Source organism: Coloeus monedula, assembly GCF_965178545.1.
Source record: "Coloeus monedula genome assembly, chromosome: 19".
Lineage (NCBI taxonomy): Eukaryota > Metazoa > Chordata > Aves > Passeriformes > Corvidae > Coloeus > Coloeus monedula.
Window position 1 is genome coordinate 4,311,526 of NC_138799.1, and position 17,658 is coordinate 4,329,183.

Sequence of the window (17,658 nt, forward strand, 5' to 3'; positions counted from 1 at the left end):
CCAGAGGCACCAGAAGCAGCTCACAAATTCACTGGGAGTTCAAAGGAGAACAAACACCTGCACTTAGTTCAACTACAGGAGAAAAAATAGCCCCTGGTAAGACTCGGCAGTGGAACTCACAGATCTTTGAAGTCTATAGTGGGTAAAAGATAACCCAAATAAACTGGCCCTGGAAAACCAGGGCTGAGCTCCATGGCTGTGATCTCAGACCTCCCAGGGACATTTGGGCAGGGCAGAGCTGAGCCAGGGGTGAAGCCTGCAGATTCCCAGAGCTCCTAATCTTTGTTCCAGATTAGCACTGGTCCCTAAAACAGAGGAAGAACCATTTGACACCCCTGCCCCTCACTGCTGGGCAGGGAGGGCTGCCCAGCACACATGGTCACACTCCCAACCTGTTGTCACCTCCAGCTCTCCATCACCAGCTTTTTTGACCAGAGTGTCACTTCTCCTCCTTCATTTTCCTGATCCTCAACACTCCAGACCCAATCCAGACCCAATCCAGACCACCTCCAAGCACTGCTGCATTGCAATCAATACAGATGCTAATCATGAACAGCTCTCAGATAACCACTGGCTGAAGTGTATGCAGACAAATCTTCCAGTGATCCCTTGCCAGTGATCAATATGCACAGAAAAATCAGCTCAGAAATGTGAAGAGACAAAAAAAACAAACCAGGACAGAGGTTAATCCGTGCTGAATAATTTATGCGCTCCAGCGAAGGCCTTGCTGGACAGGAGCAGCTACAACTCCCAGCCATGAAAGGAGCAGGGGTTGCCAAAGAAAAAGACACAAGGATGGATTCAAGGTTTCACACTGCTGGAGCAAAATATCCCCAAACCCACCCCCCACTGGTGCCTGTCCTGCTGCAAGGTCAGCAAGAAACGCCCAGGATGGGAGAGGACAAATTCAGGCCCAGTCTAGAGAGAGGCAAAGCTTCGCTACTTCAGGAGGGTGCAGGGGGCAGGAGGGATAAGGAATCAGAGTGCCTGGGCTGCCCCTTCCCCAGTGACACAGATTTAGCTTTGCTGCATCCCTGCAGCCCAGCTCCAGCCCTTTGTGCATCCCTGGCTCTCTGAACTCCTGCCCAAAGGTGGCTACACATAAAACCCCCTCCAGGCTTTAAGGAAGAGCTCGAGATCAACTATTAGCACAACTCAGGACTAATTACACATGTTCTGCTAAGCCTCCCACTCGCTCGTGGTGAGGCAAAAGCTTTTCCCAGCACTCCTTAGAGCCTCCAGCCCAGCAGCAGGGATGCTGCTGAGAGATCTGCAGGACTCGGTCCTCCCCTGGGGCAGAACCTCTGCCCCCCTCGGGACACCCACATGAACCCATCTCTTGATGGGCTGCAGGAGGGTGCCAGTGGTGACCCTCCCAGCGCTGGGCTTGGTCTCCAAAGGGACAGAGGGGACACGGCTCCAGCCCCAGGTCCTGCCTCTGCTCGCCCCAGCCCATCAATATGAAAGTGAGCTCTCAATGTGGTGTCCAGCATTTAAAAGGACGCCAAAGCCAGGCAGAGGACACATGCTCGGGGAGGTGGGGATGGTTTCTGGGACACAGAGAAGGGCAAGATGTGCAGCCCCAGCCCGGCTCGCTCGCTTCCCATCTCAGCTACGAGGGGGAAGAGACAGAGCTGCCGTTCCCAGGCATCCCAAGGGCCACATCCAAATCCACGTCAGAAGAGGTGTTCTCATCACTGCAAGTGGGGTGGAAGCTCCCAGGCTTCTGGGAAAGGGAGAATCCTACAGGGAGCAGGACAGCTCTCACCTGAGTCACTCGCAGAGAGAAACGGGTGCAGCAAAACCACCCCCTGAGACTCCGACATCTCCTTCCCCTCCCTAAACCACCACCACGAGGTTCGTCATTGAAAAACACAAACAAGAGCTACACAACAACAACAACAACACAACCCTGCCAGCCATTAACTCCTTTCATCCTTCAGTACACGGGTATTATTTAGCGCGTCATTCCCGCCTCTTTGAGAGGATGCTGCCTCTTGCATTAGGACCAGGATGATTTTTTTGAGCTAATTAGTTAGGAGCTAATTCTGTTCATTAATTCTGACTGCTGCAGGGGCTGGGCTGGAGGTTTTTTGTTGTTTTTCTCCAGGATTGTTGGTTTTTTTCACTCCCTTTTCAGCATGGCTCATTATGTGGCCGATGCTGGTTTAGCATCTCCCAAAGCCTGTCCAGTCCCCGAGGCAGCTTCAGGCGCTTCTTGATTTATAACCCATCTAATTTGCAATTTCCCTGGTACTTGCCCTCCACTCGGGATGTCTCAAAGGAGGTGAGCAAAGCTTATGAGGTGACAGAAGGCAGCAGTGTCAGCCCAGTAATAACAGAACTGCATCAGCAGAGAGGAACAGGGCACACTGTTAGCTTCTCCCTCTTACTCTTTCCATCTAATATTGGTCCCTCTTGGACACTCTCACCCTGTGTTGCCCCATATCCCATGGCAGAGAGAGCCCATCCCTCTGTGGGAAGTGCCTCCAGCAGCAGCAAATCCCCCCACAGGTCCGCAAGTCGCTCCCAGCACCTCTTGAGGAGGGACAACTTGGGGGCCACCACCCCCTGCAAGAGATGCAAGTTCCACTTTGGCAGCCCCCCAGCTGCATGCCTTGTGGTGGAGGAGGGAGGGAGAGAAAGGGAAGGGAAGGGAAGGGGAGGGAAGGGGAGGGGAGGGGAGGGGAGGGGAGGGGAGGGGAGGGGAGGGGAGGGGAGGGGAGGGGAGGGGAGGGGAGGGGAGGGGAGGGGAGGGGAGGGGAGGGGAGGGGAGGGGAGGGGAGGGGAGGGGAGGGGAGGGGAGGGGAGGGGAGGGGAGGGGAGGAGAGGGGAGGGGAGGGAAAGGGAGGGAAGGGGAGGGGAGGGGAGGGGAGGGGAGGGGAGGGGAGGGGAGGGGAGGGGAGGGGAGGGGAGGGGAGGGGAGGGGAGGGGAGGGGAGGGGAGGGGAGGGGAGGGGAGGGAAAGGGAGGCAGGCACAGTTTCTGCTCAAACAACACCAGCAAAGCCCCAGGGGTAGGGTGCAGCCATGCAGGGTGGGAAGAGCCAGTGACCTGCAGGACACCTGCATCCTGCAGCCATGTGGCCACCAGCCCAGCAGAGAGCATCCCTGGGCAATGGGGTGGGAAAGGGAGCTTTCCTGTGGCCAGCTCCAGGCAGGTGACAGGGGACAGGTGATGCATCTGCTCAGATCCAGCGCCGGGGCCACAGGGTGCATGTCCACATCAGCCCCATGCAAAGCATCACTTTTCCCCAGTCCTTCCCACTGTCCTGGGATGTAGAAGGGATGAGATCTCTCCTAGGCATGATGCTGGTGGTACAGTACAGCACCAGCACTGTCTGAGACGCAGGTGGGCAAAGAGCCACCCCCAGCCTTTTCAGACCTCGTGCTTTCACCCAAGACCTCGATGCAACCCAGCACCCACCTCTGCAGCTCCTTCAGGGAGACCGTGACCCTCAGGCTGTGTCCCAGCACGAAGAGGGCAGCCAGGATGTCAGCCCACTGCACCATCTCACCCAGGGGGCCTCCCTTCAGCACCCGCGGGCTGAAAACATCCCCGGACTCCTCTGTCAGGAAGCCAATATGGATCAAGATCTGCAGGGACAAGCAGAGGGGTCAGCACTAGGGAAAGGGACAATTTGGGTTTTCCAGCCCAGAATGACTTATGGTCCGTGATTCCCTCCAGCTCCTTTGCAGGCTGTAATTACTCAGGGAGCTCAGTCGGGTGTGCAGATAAAAGATCTATGTCCAATTAGCACAGAGCCAGTGGTCAGAGCTTGGCAGCTCCCTTTGACTGCCACTCTGTGTCCCAGGCTCATGTTCTCCGTGTCCATCCCAGTCTGAACCACGGACTGGAGCCGGATTTCCCAGCACACAGGGGCCAAAGGAGAAGGCACCACAGAAATACCAACAGGAGGGCCAGGAACCTCAGCTTATCCTCAGAGGAGACCTGTCAGACTCCAAAGGCAGCTGGACACCATCTCCACCCACCAGGCCCCGTCTCCAAAATCCACCCCCATTGTTCAGCAACACCAGTCCTGCCACATCCCAAATGCCTGTGGACTCATATCCATGGACAACAGACCGACCCCGCAGACCCATGTGCTTCCATAAATGAATTTTCCTCCCAGCTCGCTCCCATCCCAGCTGTCCCCACTCCCCGTGTCCCCAAGGGCTCATCTCCCCCGTGTGTTCCCTGAGAACCCCCCGTACGTGTTTCTGGTCCCTCTGCCTCCCCGCCAGCTTCTGCTCGAGGCGCCGCGCCGCCCGCAGCCACTGCTGGGCCAGGTGCCGGATCCTCTTCTTCATGAAGCTCAGGGACTCCTTGCCCGTGCCGATGAGCTCCAGCAGGCGAGCCAGGTCCCTCCGGAAAGCTGCCTAGGGAAGGAGCACGCTCTGCACAGTGAGTGTAGGGAAAGCGGGCGCCAGAGGCACCCCTGGGCTGCCCCGCAGCCTGGGCGAGGTTTGTCCATCTCAGCAGAGGTGCTCTGAGTCCTTCGCGCTCCCCCAGAGCCGTCACAGCTCCTCCACTTCATGCCCCAAATCCCAGAGGCCCCACTGCACCCAGAGCATCTCGTGAGAACCCGGATTCCTCAGCAGAGGAAAGGCATGGACATGCTGGAGTGGGTCCAGAGGAGGCCACAAAAATGATCAGAGGGTGAAGCATCTCTGCTGTGGAGACAGGCTGAGGGAGCTGGGGGTGTTCAGCCCGGACAAGAGAAGGCTCCAGAGAGATCTTCTTGCAGCCTTTCAATACTTACAGGGGCTTATAAAAAGACAGGCACAGACTTTTTAGCAGGGCCTGTTGCAACAGGACAAGGAGTGACACCTTAAACTAAAAGAGAGTTGATACAGACAGGATATAAAGAAGAAACTTTTCATGGTGAGGGTGATAAAACACTGGCACAAGTTGCAAAGAGACGTGGTGGATGCTCCATCCCTTGAAACATTCAAGGCCAGGTTGGGCAGGGCTTGGAACACCCTGTTCTACTGGAAGGTGTCCCTGCCCATAAAGATCCCTTCCAACCCCAACCATCCTGTGGTTCCACGAAAACCAGAGAGGCATCACGGCCCTGCTGACTCTGGATGTTTATTTCTGGCAGCCTTGATGCCGATGCCTCTCCCCAAGCCCCTGGCCCAGCAGAAGCCAGGCTGGGCCCACCTTACCTGTGCCCGGGGCGGCACTGGCGGCGAGGGCACGGCCACCGTCCGGTTTCTCCAGGGCAGGGGCGGGCAGAACCACTCGACCTCGCTGAGGTAGATGAGGAAGGAGCACTCGGTGCCGTCCACTCCAAAAAACGCATAGCAGGGGTCAGAGGTCCAGCGGGCCCTCATCCACTGCAAGGGGCAAAGAAACATGTGGAGCTCATGGAGGAGATGTGACCGCCCTCCCAGCTGCCCCTGCTATGGAAAACCTCTGTTCTCCACCCCCTTTCTCTGTCTGGGAGATAAAAATGAAGTGCAGAGGGTGAAGAAAAGGGCTGCAAACCCAGCCCCGGTGCCACGGGGTTGATGTTCACCCACTCTGCCTCCCGCTCAGTGCCTCCAGGGGATGTGGGGCAGAGGAAGAGCCAGGAGGGTTTGCTGGGGGCTCCCTGAGTTTCTAGCACTGGTTCCAGCCTTCCCTGGGGGCACAGCCATAAATCCCCAGGAAATGATGCACCACAGGGATTTCTTCTGGCGGGCTTTGCTGGGGAGCTGCTGATCTCATCGCCCCTGGAGCAGCAGGGCAGGGAGACAGATCTGCCAGCAGTCCCCAGGGATGGTTTCACATGGAGGAGAATAACCAGAGACCAGAGCAACGATTTATCATCCCCCACTAGGGTTCTTGCCAGCCTCTTCCTAATTCAACTACAAAAACAAATCTGCTCAGGGACAGGTTGCTGTGCCCAATCTGTAAAGCACAGCCATCACCAGGAGGGGAGATGGGATTACAGCCTTCCACAATTGCATTACATCCTGAATTTACTCAAATCGTGGAAGGAAAGGATAGCTAACACCCATGGAAGAGAAAAATCCAGCCCCTCCATATCATTTTCTTACACCCTTCAACATCTGTTCAGGGAGACTCGGCCCTGCAGAAGCCTGAGCCTGAAGAAGGTTGGGAAGAGGAGGGAAAAGGGTGATGCTTTTAATTAGCTGATGTAAATAAGCTCTCTGACAAAGCCATCATGCTCTGGGCCAAGTGCCAGGCAGCATTCCGGTGTAAAGAGCAGGCTGGGTCAGGCAGGACATCCGATTTGAGATGGAGGTCCTGGCCACCTGAACGACGTGCTGCTCTGGGCAGTGCTGGGCTTATTCCCCAGGCACCAGGGAATGTTCGACATGACAGAGCTTCCTCCTCACTGTGCTTCTGGCATTAAACACACAAACTGCAGGCAGGGTGGTCTCACATCTGATTCTGTGGCTTCAGTGCTTTGTACCACTCCAGCTAAAGGTACATTGGGGGTGGGTATTACTGGGGAAAGAGTCCCATTTCTGTAGCACAGGCTGCCAGAGAAGGTTGGACACCTCCCTCGTGTTTTCTCCTCACAGCACAGCCCTGCTTTGCTTTCCACACCTTTGGCTCTGCTCCTCCTCCTTCAAGGGGCTGCACCTTTCCAATATTAACAAACATTTTATTCTGGAAAACATCCCCTGACCCCATTGCTCTTCCCAGTTTAACCCCCAGGGTCACTGCTCAGGGCCCTTCCCTTCCCAGCAGCTTCCATCCCAGGTGGAGACCCTCTCCCAGACAGGGAACCCCAACTCACCTCCACCTTCCCTGCACAGTCGGGGTACTTGGGGTCCCTGGGCACCTCACACTGATCCCTCCTGCCTTCCATCACTGCAGAGAGACAATTTGGGCATGGAGAGAGCTGGGACATGACAGTGGAGCATCTAGAAATGCTGGGATGGGATGGGATGGGATGGGATGGGATGGGATGGGACGGGGCTGGCAGCCCCCAAGCATGTTCACTGGTGCCACAGCTGGGCTGGCAGACAGCCCCATCCCACTGGATAGAGCAGGACATCAAGACATGAAGCATCTTCAGCATCCTTCCCAAATCAGGGAGGAAACAGAGGAAGCCACCCTGCTTCAATGTCAGGAATGTTCCCCTTCCCTGAATCTCAGCAGGTCGATTTCCAGCACTTCCCTGTGCCCTCTGCCTGGTCCAGACCCCAAGTCCCACCTATCCCCACTCCTGTCAGCAGGCTGCAGGATCTAGGGAAATACTTGACAGCCTTTATGCTGTAAACTTGCAAGAAAAACTGTCCTGCTGAGGTGCTGGAAGAAGACTCAGCCCCCAAAGTAAGTTCCAGAATAAGCCACAAAGGGGCTAAAAAGGCAACAGGATCTTTTCTCCCTCTGTGATTGGGTCAATAAAAGCCACCACCCCTCCTCTAAGCCCTCCTTTGCCCATGACTGAAAAGCATGAGGTGCAAGAGGCAATGGAAGGATCTTCTGCCTAAACCCCAAGGACCACGTAGCCATGTGGAGAAACATCTGGAGAGCACAGCTGCACTCCCAGCAGTGCCACAGTGGGATGGGAATGCCTCTCCTGGTGCTGAATCCCAGCCCCTGTGCATTTGGATCCAAACCACCAAATTTTTCTACCCAGGTGCTTCTGCTGGCACTGCTCCTCACCTTTAATTTTGCATTTAATTCCCTGGCATCCATCCCTGACAGCCATTCAGATTTGTTACCACTCGTCCCCCTGGCAGGCACAAATTTTCCAAGGAAGCCAGCCTCAGACCAGCAATCCATTCCCAGCATTTTTACCAAATTTTTCATGGTTGGATGTGTGTTTGGAGCGTGGGGACCCCCAGGGACACTCACCTTTCCCATTCAGGAGGCTGTTCCGGAGAATCTGATCCACTTTTATTGCAATGTCTGACACGTTCTGAGCTATGGCCTGGATCCTCTCCATCAACCCAGCTGCTGGCTGGAACCTGGGAAAGAAACCAAATTAACCCTGAGAACTTAGTGTCTCCCAGTGGTGACACTCAGAGGTGCTCCGAGCGAAATCCATGCCCTTGGAAGCTGCCAGCAGGTTGAACTTAGCTCCAGGATGAAACATGGGAGCACCTGGTGCAGCATTTAACAGGCAAAGAAGCCGCTGCCTTCCAGGAGGTTTGATTGAAAACCTATTTAAATTAGTATTTATACCTCTTCTGCCATTTTCTGCAGTGTGCTGATAAACACGGATCCACCTGTGCATTTTATGCAGGGAAATATTAAATAGTCTGGCAAAAAAAAAGTGTTTTTTCTTATTTCAGCTGTGCTGTGTTCGAAAATCCTCTGCTGTGATTATTGGTCTTGAGGTGCACATAGGAAGCTGTGCTGGGGAGAAAAAAAAAGGAGAAAAAGAATAAAAATACAGGACAAAGAAGGTAAACCCAAGGAGGGAGGGGGGAGCTTGTGGGCTTGGAGCAGAGTGATGAAAAGCACACAGGACACGTGGATGTCCTGAGCCAGCCCATCCACCAAAGGTGGGGATCAGCTTCTCCTCCTGAGTAACAAGTGATAGGACAAGACAAAACAGCTTCAAGTTGCACCTGAGGAGGTTTAGATTGGATATCAGGAAAAAATTCTTCACTGAAAAGCGAGGCCAGGCATTGGAACAGCATGCCCAGGGAAGTGGCGGAATCACCATCTCTGGAAGTGTCCCAAAAACATGCAGATGTGGTTCTTAGGGACATGGTTTAGTGATGGGCTTGGCAGTGCTGGGTTAATGGTTGGACTCCATGATATCAGAGGTGTTTTCCAACCTCAGTGATTCTGAGATTCAGCTGAGTGGATTTCCAGGACCCCAACAAGGAGCAGCAGTGGGGGCTGTGCAGGGACAGGGAGCTGGGGCGGCATCGAGAGCACGGCAGGAGCTGGGGCTGAGCTGGGGATTGCAGCCCCAGCAAAGCCCACAGGCACCTTCCCACCAAGGCTTGAGGTCAGATCCCACCAGCTTGGGTAGCTGCATGTGCTTGCATGGAATCAAACCTGGAATCAACACTGTCCTGCGTGAAGAGCCCCATTAACCTCAGCCAAGGAACACGTTGTGTGCACAGGGAAACAGAGCCCTGTAAAGAGGCCGGGTGTCTATTAAAACCTGGCGTCACCTGGAAAAGGGCAAAGACAACTCCATCCATCAGCAGTGGTGCCCTGCCAGGCTTGACAAGGAGCAAGCCCTCCCCCTCCAACACCTCTGCTGCCACTTCCACCACAAACAGCCACCACATCTCGATGAGTTATCCCAATAAATAACTTCCCCTTCTGCAGCGTTCGGGTCGTAAGTTTTCCCTCCCGCTGCCGCCGAGGTCGTTAGGATACAAGGGAATGTCACACGCAGTGAGCAAAACCAAAAGGGCTACCTTGAATGCTCGTGGCACAAAAAATACGTGCTGATGTCAGGTCCTTCGTGGTGAAGTTTTATGTTTGTTCTCCAGCAGATCAGTGAACCTGAAGGCTGGGATTTAAAGTACCTCTGTCCTCAAGGCTAAAAAAATCCTGGTTTTATGAACCGACACTGCTTCAGTTGTTGATTTAAAGTCCATTTGCCAGCAGCGAGCAGCCCACATTTTTCCTTCTGGCATGGTTTACAACCATCAATATTCAGGCTGCAAATCTCCACAGGGAGCCACTGATCTTGGGCTTTTAAGAAATAATAATTAAATGCAGAGGACACCGTTGCCCCCGAGTCACTTCCAACCTTTGCAGAGAATAAACCCCAGGTATCCTGCTGTAACTGCTGCAGCAGGGAGGCTGCTCGTGAGGCCCTGGGAAAACATGGGCACAAAAATAACCTGAGATAAGCTCAGCTTGTCAGCATGGTTCTGAGGAGATAAAATTGTCCTGGTCTGAAAGCTTGAAAACCCCCATTTCTGCAACCCTTTTTCCACCAGCAAGCAGCCATCAGACCCTACAGGTGATGAAGAGGCACTCAGTAAATATGTGGGTGGGCAATTTAGGAGGAAACATCACATGGATGCAGTGAATTTAGACCCAGTGAGCCCAAACTCCCATTTTCAACAGCAAAAGGATGTGGGCTTGATGAAGATGCTCCCCAGGTTTCTCCATCACTCATGGCAAGGAGAGAGGATGACCACAGCCATTGCTCTCACTCTTCAGAGCACTTAGATTACCCCACAGTCTGGCTTCTGCCTCTTCCCAGAAGCTACCCCAATCCTCACTTGCTCCCAAACACCCAAGGAACTGGGTGAGCCCCAAAAATCAACAGAAACCTCAGGCCCCACCTTCTCACTGATGACCTCCAGACCTCAGCTCAGCCAGAGCTGAGCACTGGGCAGCCACGAAAACACTCTAACAAAAACCAGGATCATTATCCTAAATAAATGGCTTTCTTCCAGCTCAGCCTGAGTCCTGCCAGGTGGCCACAGTGCTGGTGGCAGAGCTGGCCCAGGCTCTGTGCCAGCTTGCCCAGCTCTTGTGAAGCTACAACTGCTCCCCAAACAAAGAGATTTCACCTCAAAGCCCTTAGATGGAAAATGTATTTCTGAGCATCACACTCCAGTCTTCAAACAAGCCATGAGCATCACAAGGCTTTCCCCAAAACCCAGAGGATTGCTGGACAGTGACACTAAAAATGCCCACTGTGACGCTTGGAACATATGAAAGGAGAGGGAGAAAGGTGGAAAAGCCCCTTCAAAACACAGAACCAGGCTCAGACCTCCCATGCTCCTCACCCTTGCACACCCTTGTGACTCTGAGCAAGGGGTTTGATGCCTGAGGGGAAGAGCCACGCTCCCAAGTTGAGAGCACTGACAGGTCCCAGTGTTTGTATCTGCTGGGTAACAAGGCCATCACTGGAGCAGCAAACTTCATGGAAGGCATTAAGGGGGTGACAAGCAGGTTAAACATAAGTTACATGAGCTATCAGCACAGCGATTTGTCACCCAGGCAGGAGACAGGAAAATAAGGCATTTAAAGGAAAATCTCCAATGGGTAAAGGTTCTGTGTGCCTCGTAGGAGTTCGATGCCTTGTTCCCACTAACTGGAGACACCAGCCAGGACAAGGTAAGAGGTTTATTCTGCTCAAAGATAGCTCAGCAGAGCAGGAATATCCCACCAGATGCTTGCATCCAAGCCAGGATGCCAGCACAGCTGCTGCCGGCCCAGCGGGAAAAAAATCTCCTTTCTTCCAGCACTACCACTAGCCAGGGAGCAGCTTTTTGCCTTTTCCCTTTTTGCTTTTTAAATTTTTCCATAGTGACACTCTAAATGCCACCAAAATGTGCTGGCACTGTGCCAGCTATTGAAACTGCACTAAATTGCCACGGCTTTTCTAGAACAATTTTTTCCCTGGGACCTTAAAACCGTTTACTACAGCAAATACAGTACTTTTACTCCTGACCATCAATATTGATTTCGTCTTTATTATTTTCAGATTTATATTTCCCCGTGTTGATTAAGATTCAGATCACACCGTGCCTTATAATGCTCTGTATACAGTATTCATCTCCTTTCAAAAACTGCTATTAAGATGTATCTTTCCCCACTGACAGATCACTTGCCATAGAATATAGCCGGAGGGTGGGTTTTCTGTCACTTTTTTATGCATTAATTTGGTTCCCTTCACTTTGCTCTTGTCCCCAACTCGGCAGCACCAGCTCGGATTCAGCCTGTTTATCCCTTTACAAGCCACTGTATTTTTATTGCCTTTTATACAAGTGGCATTATGAAAAGATGAATCTCTTTCTCTTTGTGTGTTGTCTTCATAATACAAGCCCTAAACATATTTGCTTGCTCATCCGATATTTCTTGCTATTAACTGGTGAAAGCCATAGCTTTGGGAAGACCAATACAGATGGAGAAAAGCAGATGTTCTGAAGATAATACCTCAACAAATTCAGCATTTGCACAGAGCAGTTTACCAAAGGATTTCCACTCGCTCACTCCAGTCTGTGCTGCCATTTGCCTCTTTAAATATTTTTTAAGTTTTTGCTTAAAAACCCAAAGCAGAGCAGAAAGCAGCAGGGAGGATGCCCAAGGCTGGTGCTCCTTCCCTGCTCTGGGGACACAAATCACATCCAGCCCCACAACAGCCTCAGTCTCCAGGACAGGGAGCTGAAATCCCACAGGCAGCACTGACAGCCAAGGGAAAAGGATCTTTCCCGTCCTCCTGGTTCCTGCTACAGCTTGAGAGGTGTTGCCCATTAAAACAGCTGGGATATCTCCAGGAGAAATCAGCCCCAAGGGCTTCTCCAGCAGGTCACCCTGAGGGCTCAGGCTGCTCTTCCCATCCATCCATCTGTCCCTTCATCCCCAGCCCCTCCAATGGAAAGCACTCAGAGCCACCCAACTCTGTGAAGTCACAAACTCGGTGGCTGGAAAGCTGTGGGGTCCCAGGGATGTGAGGAAAATCCCTCCTTCAAGTGCTGGATAACTAAATAAAGTCATTTAAATATCCAAGAAGATGGAGAAATTAAAAGCTTTGCTCCACTAATGTAAGAGAATACAAATAAAACTCATCAATGCTGGAGATAAAACATTTTTGGGAGATCCATGCGCTTGTGTGAATCTCCACATCCTCTCTGAGCTGGCTTGTATCTGAAAATCCAGGAGCCAGGGCTGTCCACGTGGGAGAGGGCAGGACACAGACACAGGGGGGTTACTGGGTGGCTGGTACTCACCCTAAAATTTATGTCACAGTCCCCTGACATCGATGACCCCAAAACAGGAGGTGTAGCAGGAGAGGCAGCAGTGGCCAGGGCAGGTGCCATGCTCAGGAGGTTCAGCAGTGCAGTTTATATTTATTGGCCTTGTAATCCTGGATTTAATCCTCATTGCTCCAGTGCTGCTCCCTGAGCTTGGATGAGCAGCCTTGCCTTGGATTGAGCTGCTGGCCCATGATGTGGGAGGGCAGCACACCCAGTGCCGTGATGGGCTCCATGTCCTGCTCCACTTGGGAAAGGCTCCGACCCCCAGGGAGCAGAGCAAAAGCCCAAAGCTCTGGATATGATCAGCTTGGTAGAAATTTAGAGCAGCATTAGAGGGGAAAAAAGTGCAAGGACTGAGGCACAGGGCTCGCTGCTTTGCTCCCCCATGGCGAGGGCTCTGCCAGGTCACTCAGATGCTCGGTGCCTTTCCTGACATCAAACAAGGAAAGGGATGTGGCACCTGGCTTTGCACATGTGAGAAGGCCCATACCACTGAGAAATGGGTTTATTCTTCACAGGCAGCTCCTGCCAGTCAACTGGATGAAAAATTACAATTACATACAAATATTTTTTACCATTTCAGAGGATAGCATTTGCTCCCAGTGTAATTTCTGGGGTCTCTGTACATCCCAATGCTTTCCACCTCAGGGTGAGACAAACAGCTCGGTCTCCCCTCCACGAACACCTGAGAAAAGACCTGAGTTCACTCTGGCCATGTTTGTGCTCACCGGGAATTCCCCCTGGGAAAACATCCCAGAGAACACAGCGGGAGCATTCCTTGGAAACTCTTTTGAAGCAAATGCCAGATGATGCATGGGCAGAGCCCTGATTGAACTGCTCCAACACCAAGTTACATAATAAATCACATAATAAATACAGGAGCATTTAACTCCCTAAAGTACTTCCATTTGTTTTCATTTCAGTTGATTGTGGGTGATATTTCTCACCCACAAATTCTTTTCTAAGAGACCCTGAGCTAACCCAAAGCCCACGGCTGCACACCCCAGGAGAGGACACTGACATTTCAGTGAGCTGCCAATAAACTTCACGAAAAAAATGATGAAAATCAGCTTTCCAACCAAACCCTGTAGCTCACCAGCACAGCCAGCAAAGTGTAACCAACACCATTAATTAAAATATTTTATCAATGCTATAAAGTGCTTTGAGATCCTCCCCAAGCAAAACACAAAGCTGAAGCCACAAGCCCAAAAACCTTCATTTTCCTTCTGAACTGGGCTGAGCCACACACCCAGGCAGCTGTGGGTTTATTTATGGTAACATGAAGGATCATGAAAAGGAGGGTTATGGGATCACCACTTTGTTGGGGCATAAATCAGATATATTTATCTACAGGCTTGAGTAGTCTGATGCAGGCTGGGAGAAACCACCTTCAGTGAGCTGGGAAAGCATTGCCAGCCTCACAGTCTTGACTGAGAGGGACCTGCCTAAAAGTGAGACCAAAACCACCAGTTTTGATCATAATCCTCAGGGCAAAATAGAGTCCTCACCTCTCATTTCCTTTGCCAGCTGTGGGTTTGCTCACAGCTGCTCCAAAATCAGGGAATTTGATGGAGGGTTAACAGGATCTGATTCTCCTTGTAGGGTAAAGCAGATCCACAGGCTGGGTAAAAGCAGCCCCACATCACCAGCGCCCCAGCACTGCCCCTGTACAGCCCCCCAAGGCAAAACCAACCACGGCACAAAAACATCAGTGACTGCACTTGGCCTCCAGGTGCTCCTTCACCAAGAAGCCTCATTTGCCAGCCCTGTGATAAAGCAGTTCCCAGTGTGTCGATGCTTTGGCGTGGAAATAAAATAAAAAATCAAATCAAATCAATAAAATCAATAAAAAATAAATCAAACTAAACAAAATCAACAGAAAGCAAAGCCTATCGCAGAACTAGGTTCAGCAAATTGAGTGGGAGGTGCTGGGGGAGGTACAAGCCTGGGAGGAGGAGGGGAGGGTGTGACTGACCTGGGCATACCTTGGCACCTGTCCTATCACCACGCTGGTAGTGCCCAGCACCATTTGGCTGTGAGGCTCTTCCATGAGGCCACATCCCCTCTGGAAATGTGGGATACATGGATGGACCCCTGCTCACCTTCTAACAGCACACAGCCAGCTCCCTGCTCTGCCTTAGAGAGAAAAGCAATTTATCTCAGCTGCTCAGGTGTGAATTTCCCTGGCATTTATGTCCTCTCCTGACTTCAGTGGGGACCCCAGACCCACAGGGACTCCCTGTGCTGTCCTCACCCCCTCCAAGTAACACTAAAATCATCCAGGGCCAGGCTGGAGACACCCTCAGGAGCTGGCAAGAAACAACTCAGCACCTCTGCCAGGATGGAACGGGCTGTGGGACCTGTGAGGAAGGCGAGTGCTGGGGAGGAAGGCTCCTGTCTCCTGATGCACCCCTGCTCCTGCAGCCAAGCTCAGCTCAGCAGAACCAACACCCAGCAAAGCCAGGCTGGATCACGGGCTGGGTCTTACCTTCCCTGGGCTGCCCTGAACAGCTTTCACACCCTGCAGCATCCCCTCCCCTTGCTGCAGCCCCCACTGAGCCCCTCAGTTTGCCGAGGAGATGGGGAGGCAACACACAGAGGGGTCCAAGACTGCTCCAGGCTCACCTGGGTAGCAGGAGACCACAGCATCTGGCAGGGATTTCGCTACAGCCAGCTCACCAGTGGCAACAATTCAGGAATTAATAGAGCCAGGCTGGCAGGATGCAGGAACATCATCCATTTAGTGTCATATTGCGAGACTTTTAATTACTGGGGGAATATGGAGTCATGTAATGATTACAAGAACAAATACTTAAAGTGTGTGGAAATTAACTGAGCCTTGGCAGTAATTAAGCTTGAAGATTAATCAGTCGTTAGCAAATAGCACCCTTTGCAGGCTAACCACCGTGTGGGGGAGAGGGATGACCAGGGATGCCAGAGCTGCAGACCCCAGCCTTCCCCTTTGCCGTGTCCCCGTGGGATGAGGTGGGCAGGGGCAGCCCAGCTCCTGGAAAAGGGATTCTCCAATCCCCAGCACTGCTGGGTTATGGTGCTGGCTTGGGTCAGCCACTTCAGACCCCCTCCTCCCTAGCACTTCCCAGCCAGAGATCAACCCTTCCCCTGCAAACTAATATTTCCCTTGCCCAGTAAACAGCTCTCCAGGAGGCTTCCATAAGTACTCCTAATTTCCTTCCCCTCTGATGATTTACGAGGGTTGCATTCAATTAACAGCCGTATTGATTTTGCTGCAGCTGACTGGCAGGCTGCTCGCCCTCGTTAGGGAATCCATCCTTCCCTTCCCAGCACGGGCAGGGTGCAGGCAGGATGCAGGCAGCAGGGAGCCCAGGCAGGGCTGGAGAAGGGATCCAGCAACACCTGGGGCTCGCAGGTGCAGCCTGTGTCCTTATCCCAGCGTGACGTCCCACAAAACCTTCGGGCAGCTCTTCTAAGGGGAAGAAAATTGGACATTTGGGACATTTGGGTTTTCCAAGAGTTTTATCTGAAGCATTGCAAGGGGCTGCTGGGCTACAAATGGAGGCACCTGTGGAGTATTCAATCAGACAGCCCCTGTGGAGCAAGAAAGATTTTGGAGCAAGGTTCATCTTGGAAAGCTTGGGAGGCTTTCCAAGGCAGGCCAGTAATTCCCCCCTGTATATTCAGACTTCTCCTTGCACTTTCCAAGGGGTAAAGCTACCCCAACCCTCTGCTCGAGCGGTACAGTGCTCACAGGTTATCTCATAAAGCCCAGCAAAGCCTTCACCTCCTTCCTCTCAGCTGGGGCTCTGCAAAACCCAGCGTTGCTGATTCCATTGAGATCCAACCTTCAGCAGGAGAGCACTTTGTGAAAACAAGAATTAATCCACTTTTGGGCAACTGGAACTGCAAAGTCCATGCTGGCGGCTGTGCTGAGCGGGAAGGAGACGAAGGCGGCAGCCGTGCCAAGCAGGGATGCTTTGAAGACTAAAATCCCTTTGAAATTAGCACCCTTTAATTGTATTATCTTTCCCTGACAGCCTCAAGTCGGTCACTGGTGATCAAAGAGGCAGAGACAGGGAGGGAAGGAGACAAACCCTTGGTGGAATCCCAGGATCCTAACGAGGAGCAGCACCCGAGTGTCTCCGTGGGGCTGATCCGGGTCCAGGAGATATTGCTGGGTCCTGGTGCAGTTGGGGGTGCCCAATCCCACCTCAGCACAGGGGTCCCCAGGACTGCAGCTGGTTACCCTCAAAGCGACAGGGACCTCAGCACCCGCACTCCGCAGGGTCTCAGCCCAGCTGCGTTGGGATTCCCCCGGGATGCTCTGCTCAGCTCCAGACAGCACCCAAAGCTGTGGGGTCAGCACAGAGCCAGGCTCTGCTCAGAGCAGGGTGGATCTGTACCCTTCCAGCTGCCTCATGCACCCCTCAGAGGGCCGGGACAAGCCAAGAAAGGGCACCCAGGATGAGGGAGCACACGTGGCAGCAGACACAGGGCCACTCAAACCTGCTGAGACCCAGAACAGCTGTAACGCTTCCAACACATCCCCTCTGGCCACAGACCTCAGCCAGACCCAGGGCTGGAAAGAAGGGAGCACTCGGGGAATGCTTCCCAAGTGTTGGCAAGCGCTGCCAGTGCTTCGTTAGGGACTTTCACAGCAAAATGCCACCCTCAAGAAACTCCCCCATGGTGGCTGCTTCACCTGGAGATGCTCTGCCCCACGACCAGAAATGGATCTTCAGTGGCCAGGTGAGAACAAGGAGAGGAGACAGATGGGTTTGGATGCAGAATCAAGTGAAGAGAATTGATTTTCCTTTAGGGGTGATTTATAAGGAGCAAAGGGTGATAAACTAGTTGCCCCTGACTTTCTGCTTCTGAACATTAAGATGTCTGTAATCTCAACCACTCAGGCCCATCTGAGCACACACACAAAACCCAAGGCTGTTTTGATGTGGGTGCATCAGCTCTCATCCTCTCTGGTCTCTCCAAGAGATGGCCCCAAAGTCATCACTCACACAGCAGATCTG

The 17,658-nt window shown here is 52.7% G+C and overlaps 1 protein-coding gene across 1 annotated transcript in view; it reads right to left on the bottom strand.

The window, feature by feature from the left end:
- Nucleotides 1–17,658, bottom strand: part of MGAT5B (alpha-1,6-mannosylglycoprotein 6-beta-N-acetylglucosaminyltransferase B) — a gene marked incomplete at both ends in the record, with an annotated part of 64,328 nt that overhangs the window by 20,551 nt on the left and 26,119 nt on the right. Inside the window, 5 exons of the mRNA XM_082293931.1 lie at nt 3,426–3,595; nt 4,214–4,378; nt 5,168–5,338; nt 6,754–6,827; nt 7,821–7,933. Coding sequence (XP_082150057.1) covers nt 3,426–3,595; nt 4,214–4,378; nt 5,168–5,338; nt 6,754–6,827; nt 7,821–7,933 — 693 coding nt within the window. The remainder of the gene's footprint in view (nt 1–3,425; nt 3,596–4,213; nt 4,379–5,167; nt 5,339–6,753; nt 6,828–7,820; nt 7,934–17,658) is intronic.